This window comes from Apteryx mantelli, chromosome 8, assembly GCF_036417845.1.
Source record: "Apteryx mantelli isolate bAptMan1 chromosome 8, bAptMan1.hap1, whole genome shotgun sequence".
NCBI classification, from domain to species: domain Eukaryota; kingdom Metazoa; phylum Chordata; class Aves; order Apterygiformes; family Apterygidae; genus Apteryx; species Apteryx mantelli.
The window spans coordinates 21,922,563-21,947,168 of NC_089985.1; the positions used below are offsets into that span (position 1 = coordinate 21,922,563).

At 36.3% G+C, this 24,606-nt stretch overlaps 1 protein-coding gene across 2 annotated transcripts in view; it reads left to right on the forward strand.

The window, feature by feature from the left end:
* Positions 1 to 24,606, forward strand: part of DPYD (dihydropyrimidine dehydrogenase) — a 382,796-nt gene that overhangs the window by 267,500 nt on the left and 90,690 nt on the right. For both annotated transcript variants that reach the window (XM_067300877.1, XM_013961321.2), the window contains exons 17-18: positions 18,072 to 18,192; positions 19,143 to 19,262. In XM_067300877.1, coding sequence (XP_067156978.1) covers positions 18,072 to 18,192; positions 19,143 to 19,262 — 241 coding nt within the window. The remainder of the gene's footprint in view (positions 1 to 18,071; positions 18,193 to 19,142; positions 19,263 to 24,606) is intronic.

The following is a 24,606-nucleotide window of genomic DNA, read 5'->3' on the forward strand; positions in this document are numbered from 1 at the left end:
TGTAACAGCAATCTCTTTCATGTCTCTTCAGCAATAGTGCACTAGCGCATTGATAGTTACACCTCGGGGGGAAGACGCAAGCGGCAGATTACCAGCTTGAGATTTTTAGGTTGAATGTGTTTAAATATTTATTGCTGAAAGTGGAAAATGACAGAAGCTACGAATATACAAAATGCTTAGTTTTGCTGAGAACAAAAATGCATTATGTATTCAACAGGAAACAATAGTAAAACAGATAATTTCCAAGAACTGCTTGGACAGAGTTTGTTGGTTCCCACTGCAGTGCCCTGTAGATATCTTTTAGATCACAACACAGTGCAAGCTGTGTATATCAATAATGATTTTGAAAGACATGAGGTATACACACATTTCACATGTTTCATTGTACAATTTTTAGCATTTGAACCTAACTGTATTTCAGAATCGCGGAAAACGGCATACATTCTGGTAGTGCCACCTACAGTTACCTTTTCCTATTATAAGACTGTGTTCTGCAGTGTATAGATTCGATGGTTGTGTACAGTTTGGATTAGAATTATCCGTGCCAGTTGTCTCTGTCATGCTGAAATCTGATGCAGGATTTTTCAATACTTTCCATGACTTTATTTAGGAGAAAGTGTCTTGTTTTGCCCATGAAGAAACAAACACTCTCAAAAACCAATTCTTACATTCATTTCTCTTCAAAGTTTTCAGATTTTTGCATGTTTTGACCATGGTTTTGAAGTTTATTTTGTCTCAGAAACATGCCCAAATGTGATAATCTTGGAAGTCTCTGAGAAATCTTGGTTCACCCAGTCCCTCAGGAAAGATTTCCCTTAGTTTGGCCTTTAAATTTTCCGAAGACTGAAGCCTCCGGGCTTCAGGTACATGAGAAGATAGTTGAGCTGAGTTTGCATATTCAGGCACTGATTTGGCAAATCCTAGCTTCCGAGTGCTTGATTTCCCATCTTACTACTGTTTGGGGCAAGGGGAGAAAGAGGAGGAGGAAGTTGGAGTGGGGGATCACAATTATATACCCTAATAACCACAAATGCTATTCAGCTGATCCTCTCAGTGGGGGCTAATAGATATCTTAATTCATCCTCTCTCCCTCAGCTAAACACAGACCATTTCAGAACTGAGGTATGGCTGGATAACTAAGCCATTAATTTTCTAAAACTTTATCAGGGAGACAATAGGAGCTGTAATGATTTCTATGGAACTGTGGACACACTTCAGTTGAAGCTTTATCATAATAACGATACTGTCAGGCCTAGTGCATGGGACTTTTTATTATTTTTTGGGAACAAAATGATGTCAATCTACTCCCAGCTATAGATTATTATTTTTAATGAAAGTAGTCTAGATGCTTTTCATGGCCAGTGGTCATTTTCCAAAGTTTTGATTAAAAGGGGGGGGGGAGAAAAAAATTACAAAAAGTCTTCAGGACCATTCTAGGAAAATGGTAATAGTTATTATTAATTTTTTTTTCAAAAGTGTGTTTAACAACAAGCAGTTGTAATAGCCATTTTTATCAGTTTGTGAAGCATTTCCCACCCTTCGCTCTGCATGGTATAGCTCAGTAGTTTGGATTGTCTCCACATGAGATGGTAAAACCCTGTGGAAGGGGGTGATTTAGTCAGGGAGAGCCCTGAAGGATTCACATGGAAACTGAAATAGGCTCATTTCAAGCTCTTTTTTTCCTTTTTTTTTTTTTTTTAAGCGTATGTTATTTCCAACCTGCACTGGTTGGAATAATATATGCATGTGAAGTTGCTTAGATGTGTAGTCAGTAGGGAGCTGTCTGGCTACATGAGCTTTACATATCTTTCAGCTGCTGTAAAATCAGAGAACCAAATGCAAAATTTGAGCACTCAGGGCTATCTTGTGGATTTGTGACTCTCCTTGGAGGAGATCAGATCCATAAAGCAAGAAGATGATTACATTATATATACATATATGTTTGTATAATAATAGTATTTCTCGCTTCCCCATACAATATGGATATTCTTTTGAATGATTAATATATATTACTCTCACTTAAATATGTCTTGTCTTTTCTTAACTTTCTTACCAAAAATGAGAGCTCAGAAAAGAATCCAGTTCTTTAGACAAATAAATAAATAAATAAAACAAGCAATCTTTAGAGGGCCAAATCCAGAGGTTCTTCCTCAGAGTTGATTATGATAAATTATAGTGGCTTTAAATGTAGTTTGCTGAAGCAAAGGCTGAGAATAAACTGGATAAAATAATGATATGTGCTAGGACATCTATCAGTGGGCCTTCATGGGAGTTCCACATATGGAGTCCCCCGGAGGCCCCCTCATAAACCAGGAAAGCGCTAGGATGTATTTTGGCTTAACTCCTAATACATATTTTTCCAGAGCTAAAGTCAAGTAGGTGGTATATATGTAATGTGAGGAAGAGAGGGCTCAGATACGCTCTGGAAAAAAGTATTCAGTGCCTAGAGGACAGGGCATGAGGCTTTGAGAGACAGAATACCTTTCCTGTTTGTACAGTGAAGTAGGTTTTCTTAAATCTTTTTGATAACATAATCCAGATCTTCATAGGAAAATTTCTTAGGGATTAGGTCCCTTTTCATGCCTAAGCCCATTAAATCCTCAGGAAACTACAGAAATTGCTGAGATGAAAAATAAAGGCAGAAATACATGTATGTTTATTTTCACTATTTTTAATGTCTAAAATGTTCTGCTTTAAAAAAAAAAAAAAGGTAAAGAAAGGTTAATTGCACTGCTCCTCATTTCTATTCCTATGGTGTGCCTAAGGGTAAGTGTAGAAATCTGGGAACATCAGATTCACTTTTTCTCTATCCTATTTTGTTATCTGCTCTCAGACACTTCCACTGTTTTATACCACTGTAAATTTTTTAAATTCCAGATACATCCAAATAATATATATAAAGAACTGGTACTAAAAGTGGCTGCTTGTTTTATACTGCATTATAGTTCTCAGCTTTTATTTGATTTTAATTCCAAATCATTAGTGCAGACACTCTGGCGCCTCAACAGCATAGCTAGCCAGAGGGTAATATTAAAGTCGCATCTGTATTTCTGCCAATAAGTTACTTAAAGCTGGTTCTGTATAAAATGTCAATTATATTTACTAATGCTGATTAATGATAATAAAGTTAAGATTTGTATTCTTTCATAACAGTTTGCAACTGTAGCTGTAGATCATTAAAAAATTGTAAGAGAATTTTTATCATTAAGTTAAACAGTACTAATGCACAGATTTTCTTTGAATCGGATAATGTAAGTGTACAAAACATTTAATAATAAACATAAAGACAATATGGTGAACAGCAGATTATTATTGTATTTGTGGTGAGCTTTGTATCTCTTCGTTGGAAACCATGCAAAGATTCTTTAAATGTTTTATTTTTAACACATGCTTCTAAAAATGGTATTAAACATTCAGGACCAATACTATGATTTTAAAACCATGAATGTCAGTGTTTGGCTTTTTATTTTTGGTCCGAAAGTCAAGAATTTTCTCCAGGTATTCTAGTAAGAATGAGTAAATAGTTGGACTGAATTGATAATCTGGGTTTCATGTTGCATTCCTGCCAAGTTTTGTGTCATTCTCTGTTGTTCAGATGAAATCTCAGGTCTGTATTTGAAATGCTGTATATACTTAGAATCATTAGGGTAAGACTGACTGGGATGAGTGATATCCAAAGTCTTCAAAAATCTCAGTGAATTTCACTGGCCTAGTGGGGAGTGAAGGAAAGAGCAGCCTACAGCTGTTGAAGGGGAGTTACAAAGATAATGGAAGCGTAGCTGCAAAGAAAGGTGATTCTCAGTAGTGTCAGATGATGTGGCAATGGCCACAAATTGCAGCCTGGAGGTTTCAGGTTGGACTTCAGGAAAAAAATTCACTGAGAGGGTAATGCAGCACAGGAACATGTTGCCTGGCGAGCTCATGTGATCTCCATCTCCGGAGTTTCAGGACTCGGGTAGGCAAAGCCACGGCTGACCCCATGTAGTGTCAGCAATACTCTCACTCTGAGCAGGAGGTTGACCTAGATAACCTCCAGAAGTCTTTTCAAACTAACATCTCTGTTATTCTGTGCATTCGCCACGCTAAATTTCTATCTGAAAGAATTGCATTGTTTATACCAGAGACAGGAAATGAGTAGTGGATAAAGGGAAGCACAAATACTCACTTGTTCACATCGGAGGAGATGGTCAGTATGACAGGCAGAGCTCAAGTCAAAAACAACATATCAGCTAAACTTACCAAGCACAGAGGATGCTTCTGGACTTTGTTTTTTAGTCTCTCATACTCAAAGATCTCAGCCTAAGTGCAAGAATAGACGTTTTTTATGCTATAAGCAAATATTTTAAAAATTAATAACATCCTGGCTTATAACTATTTCCCATTAATTAGTCATGCCTTTTAACCCTCCAATATGTAGCATATATTTGCATATCTCACCATTTAAGCTATACGTTTGGGGGACTATTTGCGTTTTTAATTTATATTGGAAGAGACGTGTATTTCTCTCTCATGAGCACTGAAATACAGATCCTGGTTGTTTAACTCTTCAGATCATATACAAAATGAAGTTGCTTTGTAGTTGCTTTCTTACCTTTATTTTCATTTTACTTAAACTCTAGTTGCCACAGCCTCTGCTGCTGACTGTGTTTATGTTTATTGCCTGCAATTAGGAGGCAAGATTCATAAAAGCCCACATTGCCTCGTTCACAAGAAGAGGAATCTGTTAAAAACAACAGCAACAAAAAACAAAATAAAACCAAAAGCACTGGTTACTCTACAGAGATGAAAACTGGCTGCATGGCACAATTAGATTTGCTCCGCTGTACCTTGGAAATAGGAAAGATGAGGCTGCTTCTTAATTGAAGTGCACAGCATAGCATGATAATTTGCTGTTGCTCTACAGTCAAGGAGCTTGAAGTATTTTAAATAAATGATGCCCCAAACAGAATTTGATTATATCTGTGTTCATGTGGCATTCTACTATCACCCTACAATAATATGCTGGTTAAGTATAATTCATTGAGTCCTGCAGGCAATATTAGTTCTCCCTCTTCTCTTTTGTATCAGTTAACTGCAACAAATTAATGCAAAGTACAGCAAGATTGTGTTACGCTGTGCTATAGCAGCAGCAGGAACATTGTCTCCCAAAATAGATATAGCCAATATAATCAAAGTGAGGTTTGTGGCAGTGTTTCAGGATTTATACATCTTGTTGTCCACTTGCACTGACCACTTTCCTCCTTTTTGGTTGGGAACTTAGGAAAATAAGGCCTAGCTCATCTCACTCTCTTTGTGTCTTTTAGTACCCCTCTATTGCTTTGAGGTGTGCTTCAGCCAAACGACCTGTTTCAATCAAATTTCTGAGAGATGAAACAGTTTGAGGGATACCAAATTTCTACAGGTCTCATAAATCTAGGCAGCTGGGTAGAGAAGAGAAATTGGCTACTGCCTGAACTGATGGATATGAACAGTAGCCTTAAGAGTCCAGCTGAAGGAAAAGCTCAGTCAGACACAGGAAATTCAATCCCAAGACTCACACTCATCAGAAACCATGACTCCCTAGTTCAAGTGGTGACGGTTTTGTCACAACAGCAGAGGTGAGTGGTGTGTGATTCCTCTCCCCCCACCATTCTTAAGTCCAACACCCAGAGAATAAAGGAACATGCAGCCCAAATTATCTTCTGGAGTAAATTGGTGCAGATCCAGAGAGGTTGCTGGAGCAGCGCCAGCGCCTGCATGAGGTGAACAGAGTACATTTGGCATTGTTTTGCTGAGGATATGTAGAATGGGCAAGGAGAAGGGCCACTAACTGATGGCCTTGTGCTCAACATGTGCAAACATAGATCTAAGTACATTTTTTCTCAGACCAGAAGATGTATTTGCTGGGCTTAAGTTCCTGACTTCCACACTAACCGTGGCCACATGTCATCTTTTAAGCTCGTTCAGTTTTGTTGTTTTAACCTCTTTGACTTGTCCCCTTTTTCATTTTTCCCATTTCATATGTCTCTGTTCCCTTTCTCTTTTCACTCCTTCCTTCTTTAAACTCCTCCTCATAATGCTTTCAGAGTAACAATTGACTCGTGAACAATTTCAGTAGGAATCTGAAGAGAAAAGGCTTACTTACTATATGGTCACTACTGGCTTGATGACTTCAGCCACCTTCTTCTGGTACCTCACTTCATTTCCTTTCCTGTTGTCCTCATAGGATTCAGGTATAATGAAATGTTGTGGTTTAAGCAGATTTATTCCACATTTTCAGTACCATATGTCCTTTTAGTGCTTGTGTATTTTACTTTTTGTAATATGCAAAAAGTGACAATACTTAATAATGAGGTACGAGAGTTGATTAGTATTTTGTCTTAAGAATTCTGTTTTTCATACACTCAAGAAGAAATGAATTAAGATGCAAAGTTTAATAAATTCATCATCAGAACACTATTCTGTAATTTTATATTGCAGCTTGACAACATTTAATCCCTGTTACTGCTTTGAAGGATTTTTAATTGAATTACTCCAAACACAAAACAGAAAATACAAAGGGTTTATAAATAGGACAATAATGTTAACAGCACTGCCAACTCACTGAGAATTTTTAATGACATGGTATGGCTGTTGATAGGGTTTTAAATACTGTTTATGCATGGTGAGCTTTTATTTATATATGGAAAGTGTTCTTTTCAGAATGGATTTTCTTAGAAAATGAAAAAGCGAATCTATTTCCTTGAAATTCATAAATATAGGAAACCAAGTTGGGATCCTTATTTTCAGTCTCACTATGATGGCAAGCATTTCAGCTGGAGTTTACCTTATGAATCACAGATATTACAAAGAAGGTTAGTTCAGCCAAAATATCAGTGAATATTGTGTTTTTAAAAGGAAATGAAAAGGTTTGGGCTTTTTTAATGAGACTTCAGTAACTAGGATACAACAGAGTATATAGCAAGTGAATGCTTCCTGGAAAGGAGGAAAAGCATGATTTTCTTAAAATCCAAGTGGCAGTTTGTATTTATTCTTGCAATTACCCTTTAATACACTGAAAGCTTTCAGAAAGGGGAAATGTAGAAAATTTAGGCAATCCTACATTTCTATGACTACATTGTTAAATGTTTTGGTTTTTACTGACCTTCTGGACTGTGTTGCCTTTGGATACATGGTTGCAGCATAAGATATTGTAGTTACTCATATCACTGATGTCCTGTAAACAGGATTTATTAGGAAAAAAATGATTAGCCACAAGTATCTGAGAGTAGGTAAAATAAAACATTTTAAGATTGTTCATCTTGGTGCATGATAAAAGTTAACTACACAATGCACATTAATAGCTTTTTCTTTCTGTGGTTTTGATTTTATGCCACCATTTGATAAAGTTAATTAACAGTGTGCTAACTAGTCTCTTTACTGCCTAAATGAGAATTTTCAGGGTTAGGCTCGTGCTTTTTAAATTTTGCCTCACCTCTAGTAAAGTTAGTCAATGCACTGAAAGGCTTGTCATTTACAGTGTGTCAGATCTGAATAAAGGCACATACGATGATTATTTTAAAACTCAGTGGGAAATCCTTCTCAGAGCATAGGTTTTAAATTTCTTAATTTGTCAGTTTCAAAGATTCATGATTTCCTCAAGTATCTTGATATTTTCTGTCTCTTTATTATGGGAAAGGGACAGAGAGCTTGCCTACCTGACCACAGGAAAAAGCTCTTTGTGGCTGTAGTGCTCATATATTCAAGTTCTATGCTTGCCTTTAAAATTTCTCATGTATGATGTAAACCTAATGAAACCTAACTTTATGCCTTCTAGCAGGTAACCTCTGCATGAACTAAAGAGCTGAAATATTGTTTAATCATGTTGTGTACCACTTTTCTACAGTGATATGAGAAACATTATTTTGGTTGGATAGAAACAACCAAGATAAAATATTTTGTTCTGTCAGGGGGAAAATGTCATTTTTTTTTAGCCAACACTTTAAAGGTACCAATGCTGTTGATAAATAAATCTTTCCTGTTAAGTATCTCCAAGAAGTTTATAAAAATGTTAGTGTGCAATTTCACATTTTTCATTTGGAATACTTAGGCCCAGTTGGTATGTAGGACTCAGAACAAAATCATTTGCTAATTTGAACTGGCAATCTGTGCATCACCCTTTCAGGCCAACTATTATTAACCTTTATTGTGACAACTGAAGAAAATAATGGTTGGGTTTGAGTCCTTTAATGTTACATTGAAATCAATAGCTGCAGATAGTGATTGCTACAGGTTTAACTGACTTATCTTCATGAAACCTATAGAGAGTTTTTTTTATCATATAACTATAGCAAATTTTAAAAAAGCCTTAGAGTCTATTTTAAAAATAGAATGTTTTCTAACAGTTATGTTTGTTTTGGTTGTTTAGATTAACATTTTAAATAACAAATTTGAGCTAAAGAAAAGCAGTATGGTTCTACCACCTACTTAGAGACCGGACTTGGTTTTCGAAATAAATTGAATTGCCTTTCTTTTAGTTGTGGGGAGAAGACAAAAACTAATAAAGCTTTTATGTGATCTGAAAAAGGGAGTAACTGCAAAGCTGACTAAGAAAAGGCAGCCCCAAACCTTCTAAGTCTCAGCTGTGCTTGATCCTGACATCCCTCTTATCATTGCTTCAACTCGCATCACAAATCTATATTTTGTACTTTTGTTTACTGGTCAATCAAAAATATCTAGCTCATTTTTGACCTTGTCTTCGTATTTGTTATTTTTTCAATCATTAAGTGCTACATTTTCAAAGAAGTGTGTAGGAGTGCCGTACTGCTAATAGGGAATCCAAAGTGGATCTCCCACACAGCACTTTGATAAATGTATTCTTGAGTTTTGATATTGACCTATGTTAGAATTGGCAGCTGTTAGATGAGGTATGTTAAAAACTTTGCAGTACAATCTTCTGTGGGTGGGCTTCGGAGTGTTTTCTTTTTCCTTTTTTTTTTTTTAATATACTGTTAGCATTGTTCACTTGTACAGCTTCGGTAGTGCACTAAAATAAGAAAATGCTCCAATAACTTGTTATTCCCATTCTTTCATTTGTAATAGAGAGAGGTGATCAAAGGCTATTTCTCCTGTAGTTTTAAGATCCTTCAAAGGTTCTAACTGAAGTGCTGGAAAAGGGAGAAATAGTGATTGCAAGACCAAATGTGAGTAAAAAGGAAGATAGGAGATGTCGATTTACTAAAATGAAAGCTTATTAAGAAACTGTGTTTCTATCATAATCTTTTACGAGTTTTTTTTGAGATGTATTTTGTTAAACACTGTTAAATTTAAAGTTGAATCTTTTCACGTGCACCAAGTTTTTTGTAAGTTTTTCAAAGTAGGCTAACTCCTACTCTGAACCACAGTAGTGCCATAGTCTTGTGCTGGCTCTTCTCAATAGCTGCTCTTATTTCTGCTTGTATAGATTGGGCCTCAGAGCTTTGACTTCTTAGCTCAGCCATGTCCAAAGCCTGAGCCCACTCCAGAGTGACGTGATTCTGTCCAGTGGCACACTGGTATGAGACTGGAGAGCAAGGAGAATCTGTCTCCATTAGGCTCCCCTGAGTGAAACTTGCGGTGCCTGATGTGGAGAACAGCTGCTCAAATCATGACACCAGGCTTGCAGCTCGATTTGATAGTAATAAAGCCCTACCGTGTAAGATGGAGATTGAAGCTAGAATGCAGGGCTTTTTCAGTTCTTGTAATGCCCTGCGTCAAATAATAAACTATTGAATCAGATTACCAGGCTCTTGCTTAGATTTTTAATCATTCCTACTTTGGCAAAAACAAGCATGAACTGGGAATCTTTACTTGACATGGTCTTTAAACAGTATTGTTTTTGCTTGAGTAAAAAGTCTATAACAAAATGGAGCGAGAGAGAATGTAGTCTATAAAAAAGATAATGGGAATTTTTCAAGCTATACTTTATATTTGGATCTGCAATATTTTGTAGGCAAAAAAAGTGCTTGTCTCACTAGTAGTGCATGCTTAGATTTTTAGGTCATACATTTTCTCTTAACTTTAAAGGTATTACAGATTTTCATCAAATTAGAACACTTGTGATGTGGAAATAACATGAAGGTGTTTGTTAATTTACTTTGTAGAGTTCTTTTAAAACATTTCAAAAAAAAGAAAAGAACATTTTAGAGTAGGTAAGAGAGTGGAAAATAAGTAAATCCTTGAATTATATCAGTGAGCAATAGTCACAGTACGTATTGTTGCTAGGGTAAATGTAGCAAAATGGTGACTATGTGGACTTTGCTTAATTCTTCGCATATTAATCTCTGATCTTTTAGAAATTCTTCTTTAGAAAAAACCCACAACAGCTCTTCGTGTTGAAAAGACCTCTTGCTTTAAAATATAAGTTAATTAAAAAAGCTGAAGGTCTAAATTGAAATGAAACATATTGATCCTTCCTGAACAAAATATGAAATTACTCATTCGTGAACATTTTTGATCCTGAATAGGGTTTTCCTATACCATTTTATTGAAGGTATCTAATGAGATTTTGAAATAATTGTTGCTGAGCTAATGGACAATTCAAACATGTAAAGAAAACTGTTAAGTAATATATATGTAGAAATTACAAGTATAAAATCTGAAGTGACTCTTATTGACTCATAAAATAAGTTACACAAAATGCTACTACTTTCTTTCAGTCAGACTGCACTCACATCTGAAGTCTGTTTTTACTCATTGTAGGCAAACAGTGAAATAGAAGCTCGATCCAAATGTTTTAAAGTTAGTCAAAAGATTTCCACTACCTTCATTACACTTTGGATCTCACATCAAAAGACAATGCAGTATTGACCAAAAAGAATATTGACCTGAATTTACGTACTCTTCTTATCACTAAAAGTTTATTTTGTGGTATTGGTTTCACATTATCATATCATAGATTCTAGCCAGAGCAGTATCCGCTCTCATCCAGGAACAGTGTTTTTGTGAGTTTGGGTAGGCTGACCCAAAGCCTCTGAAGTCATTTAGGCATTTTTGGAAATTTTTTCTAATATGATTTCACATTCAGCTGTGAAAACTGTTATTTCTGCCTTAGGTTAAACTGCCTCATTTCTTTCTCTTTGACAGTTGCAGTCAATAGTTGTTGACCAAAATCTTTCTGTCAGATTTCCTGAGAAATGAAAAAACGCTTTTTACTCGAGATTAAAAAAAAAAGAGTTATTTGTCTTCTGTCCTGGGTAATCCTTCCCTTAATTTGACAGGCTTTAAACAAATTGTTAGCTTTAATTAAGTTTGAAATGAGACAAAGGACTGCAATTCTGTAATTAGGTGTTGTGGATATTCTGGGTAGGTTTAGAGATATTCCGTTTTTTGAAGGCAATGTTGGACATCTCGTAGGAGGAAAAAGAAAGGATAGCTTTGCTAAGCATCATGTGGAAAAGAAGAAGAATGTGAAAAAAAGGTGTGCCAAAGACATTGATTTGCAGCAATTTAAACTGAAATTTTCACTTTTCTTTTACATTTGAAGGCTCTTCATACACACACGTAGAAATTTTGATTTTTTTTTAATTCTTATTTTCTAATGGATTTCTGGATCAATGTTTGATCTGGAAAGGAGATACGTAATGGATGTAAAAAGCATCTGAACTAACAGCATACCGGATGAACATTTCCTAAGGACATCTTGGAGAGCTCTGTAAAAGACACAGATCCAGATCTACAAATTGTGCAGGTGGAGCATATTGACTGGGTGAAGAATCTATAGAAAAGATCATTACTTCCTTGAAAGTTGATAGGCTCTAAGCCTATCTTGCCCCTGTCTACCCACGTTACAAGTAGTGGCAGGTAGTTCCACTGTAATCTTTTGCAAGGAAAGCATAGCATGGCCTGGAAGAAAGTCTACCTTTTGCAAGGTGGTTAGCTGCCAACAGTGGAAGAGTCTTTTCCCCTTTCTTAGTTTTCATTTGAGGGGGCATTTTAGGTCCTGTGGGCTTTCAGACCACACTCTGGCTGAGGATAGATTTAACACTTTCCTTATTAGCTACTGTTGAATTAAATAGTAAAGTGAGAATGGTACATGAATTAAATGTAAAAGCCCAATCTTGCAAATTCTCACTCATAAAGTTTCCAAGTGGCTTTTTGTAGGCTGTGTCATTCCCAAACATAAAAGCGCTCCTTCCTTTTCCCTTAGCTATCCGTACTATTTTGGAAAATGTATCTACTGTGGAGAATGAGGAAGTTACATGTAGAACATTTTATCGTATAAAAAAATCAACCAATGATAATAGATGTCAGAGGGCTACAAGGGCTACATTTCTTCTGGAAAGCCAGTACAGAAAGTACATGTGTCACCAGAAGGATGCACTGATGAGAGACTCTCGGGGCCACTTGCCTAGTAACCACATACAGGAATCTCATATCAGCTTAACGTATGTTAAATTAATACAAAGGCAAGCTAAATCCTCTGTAACTTAGGATCAGTATTTAAAATTGCAAATATGTTTACATAATGCGTGATGAATCCATGAAAGTCGTTGCCAACAGATATATGTGAAAGACAGAGTTTTGTGATCATCAAAGATTTGAGGTTTATGAGGAAGATCAGACTTATGGTTGCATTAAAGAGAATAAAGTATTTTAATTTCTGAAACTTTGTTTTTTAGGGCGTTATGTAGTTAGTGATAGATGAGATTTAAGGACTGTACAAGCAAGCCCCTAATGGATCTTGCAGCATTTTCTGTGCCATCTAGAACTTCCCATCATCAGAGTCAGGATAACGGATTTGTATAAATCGTCAGGATGATCTGTAATGATAATTCTGTTGGACCTATGTAAGAAAGCCTTAATATGTATGTAAAATCAGGATTATGATAACTCTGAGAAGAGTTATCTTTTTATACTTCTCTTAACTGCAAAGGTCCTTACCTTGTTCTTAGTCAGGTAGAACTGCAGCAATTATAGTAATTAGGGATAGAGTGAAGATTGCATGGTATGGTCCATTTTCTGTAACTGTAATTAGGCAAGATCAGCTAATGTGCTACATTGAGTGGTAAATTTACTTCAGAAGTTCTCAAGAGAAATTCTTTAACAGGTATTTTTATGGCATCCTTCAGACTGACGTTCTATATATATGCGTACATACACACACACATATGGACTTCGCAGGGATTGTTTGTGTTGTTAGGAAGAGCATGTTCATTACCCTAAAGTAGTTGTATTTTCATCTTTTGTGATATTCAAATACTCTAAAGAGCTGATTAGATTCAAGAATTAAAAATCCTTCTATAGTTAATGTTGGAGGTATCTCATGGTTTAAGGCATTCTGAAGAGCCAAGCTCAGTTTTCTGCCAGAAGAGGCACTTCGGATCTTTATGCAAATGACTTAGTAAACACTGGGCACTAGAAGGAGGAGTTGCGCCTCAGTCTTTCTGATTCTCTTCTTTCCATTTGTTAAATAGATATAAAAGTACTTCTGTGCTTCGGAGGGGTGTTTTAAATGTAATTGTGCAATAATAAGATAGTATAAAAATGAGGACCCTGCAAGAACACTGAAAGATAGGTAGTAGTAAAACTAGTTTCCCAAATCTACAGCCAGACATTCCTGTGGTAATCTCTTCATGGTTCTGTTCATGTGACACAAGGAGTGGTGACCTACTGTCTGCATGGCATTTTCACCCTGTTTTTGAAACATGCAAGTTGTATCTGCCTTGGGGATGATAAGGACATGGGTTTCATCTCATTACCAATGCCAACTGGAATCATCAGACAACTTGCTACTTTAATTTCTGAGGACTTATGCTTATAGTTATGATGGTAGTTAAGCTTATCATGTGATCATTCACAAAAAAAAAGGTGAATAGTTGTTTTTCCTCTAGTATATCTACCCACTGGCAATGAGTAGTTAGGATTAAAAGCTCCATCTAGCCTGAGGCTATAATGAATATTCAAGAAAAATTATTCTGTACTGCTTCTTAGGGAAGTAAAAAGACAACCTCTGTAACATTAAAATCTCCTGGGCCTTTGGAGTAAAAAAGCAATATTTGATTAAGAACAGGAAGATAGAAGATAAATTGATGTACATCTTACACCAAAAGAGATTCTGTATTGTATTAAATCACTAACAGATTCTTGTAGATCAATATTATCTTTTAGCTGATGCTAATTTCACCAAGGCTTTGTTTAGATGGCATTTGTTAGAAAAATACAGCAGATAAATAAAATGTGCTACCAATGGATGTAAAAGTCCATTGAAGCATTCATTTATTTTCTGGATTGACACACACAATAAAATTATGCTACAAATTCTATAATAATTGCATTGAATCATCATTAATGAGAGAACCTACAAAGCTAGTTATGTGTAACAGAAGAAGGTAATTTATAGCAACGTGGCAGACTTCGAATCAAAAGTATTAAAATCCTTTACTCGATTAAGCAAAGTATATTTTAGTTAGTTCATGTTGTTGATTTTGCAAATGTAAATGCCCATCTGTTTTTACCGCTAATAACATTTTACATACCAAGCCATTTCAAAAATGTTTTTTCACTATACAGGCTTCATCAAGCACTTTATCAATGATAAAAGCTGCAGTCACTTTCATAAAGTTGGACTGGGGTAAAAAAGATACTTTTGTTATATTAGCAGTGACACAGGTATTTTTAGCAGAGATTTTTGTAATGAAATCTATGTGCCTCAAGATGTGTTCTCTTAAAAGCTATATTCTCAACCTTTGAATGTTTTATAAATCCAATCTCTGCTAAGAATCAGTAAATGGAATTTGTAAATCAGGGTGAATCTTCCAGAAATCTGACTGCAGGGGAGGTCCTGAATCAGCAAAATGCTTAAACCTATGCCAGAATAAAGCCTGTATATAATCGCTTTAAACCCGGTGTTTGGTGCACAGGAATAAGTCAGGCTGTCCACCTTCTTAATTTTGATCCTGAGTTTAAAACTTTGCTGAATATGGTCAAAAAATTTTTTTTTCCAAAAATCAAAATTTAATCTACCTTTCTTTACTCAGTAATTGCACTTAGATGTGAACTATGTCCTTCTAATTATTTAAATCTTTCTCAGAAGTTTTCTTCTTGTATGAACTTTGTGGATTGTTCTCAGTCCAAAGGTAAAATTCTGTGGAAAGGTTGTATAATTCCCAGGGAACTTCCTCTGGATTATGTAGCTCGTGCATTTCATATGAAAATGTAGTGGTCCAATCACATGAATATGTTCTAACTGTTTGCAACCATGTGATAACTTACGGTGCGTTTTCCCAAGTCCTCAGTACAAATATAATAGGAAATTATGAATTTCATACATGAATTAATTACTTTTTCTTCATGATCTAAAGAACAAAATGTGACATTTCAGATAGAGCTAGGTAGGAATATTAGCAAAGTTTGAGAAGTGTAAATGAGAAATTATTTGAGAATGTTAGCTGTCTATAGAGCATAAAAGCTCTGGTATTCTCATGCAGTGGCTTCATTGTATAGAAATCATGTGGGCAGCAGGGAAGCTCGGGCGTGTTGTGGCTGTCACCACTGGACACTTGGGGTGTCCCTGCAGCTCATGGATGGAGGATGGGCCAACCTGGAGCTACACAAGGTGGGATCGGAGCAGGAAGTGACCTGAAGGCAGGACTGAGGGAGCAATGTCCATGTTGCAGAAAAAATAGAAAAGGGAGGAAGAGGTATCGGGGCAGGTTGGAACAGAAAAAGACAAAGTTTGATCTGGGTGAAACTAGGGATCAATGGGATATTCAGTGCAGCTCTGCTGGAGGACTCTCACCTTGAAAAGGGAAGCTGCAAGAGCTCTCACATGTACATGTGTTTTGGGGCTGGCACAAAAGAAAACGTTTGATTTCACATTAACTTTTCAGGAAGATATTCAGCTTTATCCATATATGATATTTACTGAATGAACAAACGAATTAGATAAATGATTAAGGAAAAATCAAATTTGGAAATGCCCGTTTCAATCCAAAAATTGCCAAATTTCATGGAAATTCTGTTTTTTTATGCAAAATTCAACATTGTTCCAATTCCTATCAGTGGCTGTTCCACTATGAAGCGCTGTATTAACTTTTTTTTCTTAAAAAAAGAAAAAAGGCAAAAAACATTTCCTCACTACAAAGATTGCTATTTTTTTTCCCTTGGAATTTTAAGTGAAGGATAAAACAAAGATTTCACCTCTTTCATTTGGGTTTTCAAATTATTTTCCATTTAAGTTACCTGTGGTTTTATGGGAACTAAAAATGGGCAGTTTTCCAAGACTGATCCAACAAATGGGCCTTTCAGAAGGAATTGCCTATATAAACAGCACAATCAATCATTTGAACTGTTTAGTAGCTTGAGAAATTGAAGAGCCTTCCATTGCATTTGTTGCGTTAATTTTAGCATTGGAGTAGCACAACTGATGGAAAACAAAGAGCTTAACTTATTATCCTTTGAAAAAAAGGAGAAATTATTACTTACTAAAGAAGACAAACTAGTTAAATTGTCTTAGATAGGATGGAAATTGGGTTAATATGAATGAAAGAGATATCCCAGTGAGCTATTCAATATGAATCAAAAGAATGGGGTTTTTTAAATTGTGTTGGAGAACGAATGTTTATGGCAGCACTGTAAGCAACTGTGAAGCCAGCATAATGAGTTATGTAGTGCCAACATCATGAACATTATTATGAGGATATCTAAGCAGAAGAATTAACATAAAGGATATACAATTCATATCTTCTAGTGGTTCTCTCATTTCTGCGTTGGGCCTCAAGGAAATTCAAAACAGAAATGAAAGTCAAAGATGTAACTACTTTCATACTGCCAGTGCAGCTTTCATGAATATTTCATGGATGCTGCATGGGCGGGGAGATCACCATTTTTATTGGAATGGCAGAGCTAAGTCTCGGGATTTTACTATTCATGTAAAGCACTATGTACCTTCTAGGAACAGAGCCTATATTTTTTATGTTTGTATTTAATTGTTGGTGTAAACCGACAAAAACAGCAATGAAATATTTCCCGTGTGTTCACTAAACTGAGAACCTTCATGTACACTGGATTGCTTTAAACTAAACTTCATTAAAGCTCAGCCCATTTTCAGAGTTACTGCATAGCAGTGCAGCTTTTGGACTTTTTACAGTATCCAAATGGGAGAAAATTATTCATGCGTGACAGACTCAGCTATCTGTAAGAGTGATAAAGATTTAGTAAATGCAAATAATTGCTGCAGTACCAAATAGCCTACCCACAGGTTTTACTTGTACCAAATCTTGTAATAGCACCATTCATTTTTGAACCAGTTCACACTACCGTGTTTACATGCATCAGTATTGCAAATGTGAAGATATTTTTTGAAGAGCATTAGCCAACAGAAAAAAAGAACAACCCATGGCCTAAAAGTTGCATTGAAAAATAACTATTATATGTGCCAGAATGAGAGTGTTGAAGCTACTGAGCTGTTTTCAATGGAAAGGATAGTCGATTACCCTTTACATGATACGTATTCCGTAAGGGAAGTTAATGCCTGGAAATCATGAAAAGCCACCACTTGAGGATTTCTATTTCTAGCTTTAAAAGAAAAGATTTTGATCTTTCATTTACCTTTTTGCCATTCCAAGTTATTCTCTGAAGTCAGAGGAGAGTTCAGAAATGCTGAATTGCATTCTGATAGCCCTGCATCCTCAACTCATCCTTGTTTTGATCAAGGTATAATCAGCCAATACTTCAGGATTGCGTTATTTTATATCATAGTGATTATTTTCAACATACCTTACATAGAGTGAGTCATTAAAACTGAAAAATACTCTTTAAAATAGAAGAGTAAATAAACTCTCTGTCATCCAAAGTGGTATTTTCGCCCTCTGGGAAATGAACATTTTGTGATATCTTTGTCTTTTGAAAAAAGTAAATCTTCCTTTTTTCATGAACTAACCTTTCTGTAATGGATTTGCAGTTACTTGATGTGTCTGAAATAAGTTAACTAATGAGATGGGGTTCAGTCCTGACATGTAATTTCACAAAATTACAGTATAGCCCGTTGTAACAAAGTTTTTCATTGCCTTGATATACCTTTTGTTCATATTACTTTTAATTATGTTCTATATTTATCTGACCTATTTGAACAGGATCCAGAGCTGGTACGGAACATCTGTCGCTGGGTTAGACAAGCTGTTCAGATTCCTTTCTTTGCCAAGCTGACCCCAAATGTCACTGATATTGTGAAAATTGCAGTGGCTGCACAGGAAGGTAACCAACTCTGGTGCACAGACTGGGCAGTTTTACTAATTTGCAGGCTGTGGGGGACTTGGGGGAGAGGGGATGCTGGAAGTAATAACAAGTAGCAACACAAGTTAATATGAAAACAGTTTACTTAATGTATTTAGAATAAGTACAGCGATCACAAAGGTTTCCTAAATTTTCTCCATATCATATTATAGAATATAACAATCTATGAAGAGAACTGTATTAGACTGTTAACATTAAATCATATGTGTTTGTGTGTAGCTTTATATGCATACTTCTATTCATATCATATTTATATGTTAACCATACCACTGTATCTTCACCTATTCCTACTTTCAGTAGTAAAAAGGGTGTGCGTATCCTGAGAAAACAGAAATAGACCGTTTGAGGTATATTTAAATCTTTTCTTCTCCTTACAGCTTAAAATACAACAGGCTAGTAAATCAGCTTCCAAGCAGGTGTATTAATCTATCACTTAGAACCACGGTCCTAGCTTCTCCGTCACACTGTTTATTTCCTCTTGCTTCTCACAGCGAGAAGCGAGAATGTGGCCTGGCGCCAGCAAGGCAGAGCAGGTGGAGGCAGTTACGAGCAGGTGGCCCCTGTGCGTGGCCATCTCCAGGTGTGGAGTAACCAGTGTCACAGATTCTGTCCCACACAGCTGAAAGGCAGCGAGCTGTCCTTCTGCCCCAGTGTTTCCTAGGTGCCATGTATAACCCTTACAGCTCTTTCAACTGATGGCAGCCTGCCTTGAAGCTAGTGTTAAATCTATCAGTCCAGGATTGGTTTTAAAGACCTTTCTGCACATCCCCTTACAGTTCATTACTTTCTGACTTCAGCTGTTTATTTGAATTTCTAGTTATTTCACAGTTTCACAGTTTTTCTGTTTTTTTTTTCTTTCTTGTTCATATACACATTATTTAACAAAAAGTGACTGACCTTTTCTTTCACAGGTGGTGCAGATGGTGTTACAGCCACCAACACTGTGTCGGGACTGATGGGACTGAACGCAGACAGCACACCTTGGCCAGCAGTTGGTGGAGGACAGAGGACCACATATGGTGGCATGTCAGGTAGGTGTTGCCCTTTTTGATGCATAATACTTCCTTGGAGGCTGACAAAACATCAGGAGGTCCTTGTAGTGGGCTAGAATATCATGTCTGCAGTCGCACTGAGTTCTTAGAGCTCACTGCTGGTCAATGTTTCTAACAGTCATGACAGATGGAACAGATTAAGTGTGAAGGCTCTAGCGTTGCCCTTTCCTTAATGGTAAAATGCTGCATCAGAATACTGTGATAGGGTCACTAGAGAGAGAAGGAAATCTCTTCTCTTGTGACCCTCACTTTTCCTAGAATTTTTCATTCTGTCACAATTGTCAGGCCACACGTTAGACAGGGGCTAATGAAAGGGCATCGCAAGGGGAAAATATCAACATTCCAAATGCAGTATATGTTTCATAGCCTGAACTCCGGCCTTCCTTTCTCCTCCCGACTGAATACACCTTTTCCAAGTAGATTATTTTGTCCTCTTCCCACTGTGGTAAAAATGATAGATTCTATTAGGCAAATATATGTATATTTGTGTAGTCTATTCTTTGAGATATACAGGAATGTCTTGATAGACCATATTTCCAAGTGCCACTTCATAGTTTAATATCAAAACCAGCAACAAAACTTTTACACTCCAGTTCAGTGCCTATGCACACTAATGTATTAATCTGCTGACCCTGTGCACTCTGTTGCTGTGACAACATGAACTTGACCCTGTAAAGACAATATTGGGAGCTTCTTGACTTTACCGGAATGGAGATTAGTCTCCTTGGTGATAGAGGTAGCAGTAAATATACATAACAGAAGTAATAGCATCCTCCTGATTAAGTCAAATGTTGTTGTATCAGAACCACCTCCCACCTCACCCGAAAAAAGTAATCAGAGGAGACCAGACAGGCAAAAAATGTTTTATTTTATGTGACTGATGCTATTCTTAGAGAGCCATAAGAAAGGTAGCAAAAGATACCTTTTAAACAAACTTTAATTCACACAAGTGTATTCAGTGGAAAATTGCCTTACTGCCTTAGATAACTACATGGAATTTGGAAGTTTTTAGAGAATGCTGAAAAAGCAAGGAAGAGATAATGATCAGAAAAAATCATTATGCCTATTGCATAATGATTATATCACAGTGACAGTCCAATAAGATGTTATAATTTTAATATTATGCAAAATGGAAGGAAAGGAGGAAAACGAAGAGAACAGCTACAGCCCATTTCAATTTCTCTAGCCTGCCATGTTGACAGGAAAAGAATAAAGGAGGTCACAGTGGGTGCTGTGCATTAAAAATTAATAAAAGAACTATTGCAGTAGTATTTTATATAAGTAACACCATTCACATTTTCTCATTTAAGTTGCAATTTCTGAATATTCCTTCCTACCATAAGTCTGTCTAATAAAATCTATAAAATGACTGCATTATGAAAAGTGTGTCTCTTATGTCACAAATTTAAAACATGTATGCAGTGTAAACTACAGCAGCACCTGGGTGCTTAGCCACATGGAAAGGCCTGCCAGCATTTCCATATTTTGATGGTTTATAATTCTGTTATAACTTAGACCTGGGGGAAAGTTTGCCATTTTGTGTGTGTGTGTGTAAATATAAAAATATCTTTTCCTTCCTGCAGTTTTATGTATATCAAAAGAAATAGAAGATGTCAGTTTGGAATACACCATTACCTAAGATGCAAATCTGGTTATTTAAAATATATGAAAACCACTGGAAGTTTCGTCAATTTATTATGTTTTGAAAGAGTATATTGTTGCAGACAAAGAAAGGTTTCTTGCTGGTAATTGACATCACTAGGTCCCAATCCCACAACTCACTGCACAAAAGAAAGCCACAGCTCCAATAAAGTCAGCAGACTCTGCACACACACCACAATAGTTTCTGCTCAGTGATCAGGATGTAACATTATACGAATTTATGAAAGCAAGAAAGCAGTTTTAAATCAAGAGAGCTAGCATGCTTACAAGAAGACAAAAAATGGGAGAGTGTTTCTTCTTGTCAGAGCAAGGGACAGGGTGGCCATGGTTCTGAGTCCTGTTCCTGGCCTTGCCAGGGCTCAGTTGTGTGGCCTAAAGCCAGACGTTTGACCTTTCCATGCTTATGTTTCCTGTCTGGTAGATGGCAATGACACCACTTACATGCCTACAGGCTTGCTGGGAGGTGCTTTGTGATCCTTGCCTAAAAGTCGCTTCATAGTGTAAAGTATTGTTTTTCTGTTTTGATTTGCTGAAACTTTTTAGTTGATTTTGTTCTATTTTATTATCTGATATAGCCAGTCCGATTGTTTTTTGGTCTTTCAAATAATTCATCTTAAGAGAAAATTCATTTTTTAAGTCAAAGGCAATGTTATTATAGTAGCAATAAGTTTGGTCCATTTCCCATATGTTTTACAAAAGCCCAGCTGGCTTATAATGTTCTCTAGTGCACAAATCTAGAGCAGATACAGGGTGTAGCCAACATATCTTGCTCTGTGTTTTCTCCAAATTGTGCAGATTTTATTTCTTTTCTGGAATAGAATTGACTCTCCTTTGGATGTCAGTGGTCAGAGACATACAGGAAGTGAAGCAGGACTTTCTGCCTCCCAGAGGTATACGATACAGTTGCTGCTGTGTGATTTGGGGGTCCAGTGAAAGCTGGACTCTCAGTCTGTGAAGATTTCAGCACAGAGCTCTCGGGGTCGGGTGGGTTGGTGAGTTCTGCAAATGTACCTAAGCTCAAGATAACCTACCTGACAAGGAATTGCTCATAGTGGAATATTTTTAGAGTGCTTCCTCCAGTCGAGATTAAACTGGATTTAGATCAGTCTGGATATGCTTTTCTTGTTTTTTTCCTCTTCTTCGCTACTTTATAGTTTTGCTGCACTACTATACATCTCAGTGTAGTGCAGGTTATCTTTTCCAGGTGGAACATGGCTATGTACTAAAGAAACATCTTCCATGTACAACTTCCTCTTGGCTTCCTCTTCCTTCCTCTTCTTGCCTGCCTTGTGCAGAAACAGCTATATATAGAAGGATTGTTATTCATCTTTTCAGGAGAGAAAGAGACATTGGAAAGGGAATTTCTTTTTAATTCCTTCTAAATTAGTAAATGATGGAGTTTCCCACGGTTTGTCTAAAAATAATAAAAATAAAAAACGTGTTGTTTACCAATTCCATTGCCAAAGTTCCTGAGATCTCTTTGTGAACAGACACTTGTGTCTTAGTCATTTCTTTAAGTCTTTCGCAGAAGGAGAGGTTTAATGAGATTACTTTTAAAAAACCCATTTAACTTTGAGTTGTCACAGTCAGTATTTTCTTTCCAGCCAGTGCTCAGGAAGTTAACTTCCTGTTTTGATATAATTTGATCAGCTGAAAATTTCTAAACTCTAAGAAGCATTGCTATTTCCTCCTTCCTACTCTAATGTTTATTTGGTGATTTTGACAGGGAGGCATTCCAGTATCCCAGGTGAGTGTTTGACCACTAGACTGTAGAATTAGTCTCTTTCTCTGTTCTCCACCTCCCTGCAAATATTGGATTATTAATACAAAGTGAAACAGCTCTCACAGGGTGCACATAGTAGCACAGCCTGCTGACCTGCACACTCACCTGATTTGGGAGACTCAGGCTCATATCCCTGGTGTGAAGCAGGGAGTCCCACCTGGCTCTCCTGTAATCCTGGTTTACCGTCTGACTATTGAACATTGTGAAAACTCTTTCTCCTCACCTTCTACCTCTATCCAAGGGCCAAGAAATCTTTGCAGGGAATATTTCACCAAAACAGGTACACTTTAATTTTCACAAATTGGCATTTTATAAAGGAAATTCATTTCTAATTGGTGCCATAGTGCCCTAGCTGAGCCCAAAGGCTGGAGCAGCCTTATGATTTCTGTGGCCTCATTACATGAGAGGAGATTATGCTTAGAGGATCCTAGCATTCATCTATTTTTATAACTTTCCAGGAACTGCCCCTTAATCAAAAAGTGTAAATGTCCTGATGAAGCCTCCAAAATATCATTAAGGAAATAAACCCTTACGATGACCCAAAAAAACAAAAAAAACCCACTAAAATTAAGATACAGCTTCTCAAAATACATAACTTGCAAACCCCATCTTATGTGTTTGCAGAATTAGAGACATAGTTTGATTTCCATTAAAGTTTTTTTTTAAATTGACCAAGCAGTATTTAAACTTTGAGAATATAGAATACATAAGATTTTACCCTGAGCTCTTCCTTTATGTGTGCAATACAGAGTATTTGATTCTTAAAACAAAGCGAATGCTGGTATTTATCCTCACAATGAATAATGATATCTGGCTGTGAAAGAGATGTTTCAGTCTGGATAAATATAAATGATTTTGAAAATGTGTATTTTATAGGTACTAGAATAAGATGCCAGGTCTCCCAGAAAAATGTTAATATACTGTCAGCAGCTACATGCTTCCTTAAGATTTGTTTCCTTTAAATGTATTTTAAAATTTAAAAAACCTTTCCATGAGCTTTCATACTGTGCTTACATATTCCAGATCTGTTTTTTTTAAAACACATCACATTGCAGCACTATATAATATCTATTGTAGGCAAAACAGAGCAGAGCTGCTGTTTGAATTTCCATGCTTTTTTGTTCTTCTTTGTCATCTGTTTGTTTCTTTGTTTTTGTCTGGAAGCCAGATCCTTAGGGGATACATTTATAACACCATACACTGGACTTAGCAGAAAACTTGGTTAAAAGTAAATCTTTCTATTGTGCATTCACCCTTTTAATACTTTTTTACAAAAATATTGGTGTATTTACAGTAAGAGTTCAAACATGTCATGTCTGTATGGTATTATTACTCTGTCCAATTATTGTTGTATTCTGTAGTATTTTTACTTGAGTATTTTGACATCATTTGCATATTATACAGACTACTAAAATATATGTGTTTGTATATGTTCTCCAGAGTAAGAGAAATTCAGAAAGTTATGTGTTATAACTTTAGAAATGACCATGAGAGATCTCAGAAAGAATATATCTAGATAGCAGATTCAATCATTAGATGTGGGAATGTATAATTTTGGGAAATGAGTAGAGGCAGTAAATTTTAGTTACTTTTCAAGTAAGTTAGTGGAGCTGTCTCTTTTTGCAAAAAACACTGTCAAACAGCAATTGTGATTTTTAAGGGAATACTTTGCAGGTGTTATTTCATTAAATTAATATGTATATGTTACATGAATAATTGACATTATTAATAGGGACATATGTTCCAAGCTGTTGAAATGTATGAATTATACTGAAAGGGGGAAAGTTGAAGTTATAATAATAAGAGCTGCCTTTTAATTTTATGACACATCGTTAAAAGAAAATCTCAAAAAGCAAGAGCATTTACTTTCATAATCAC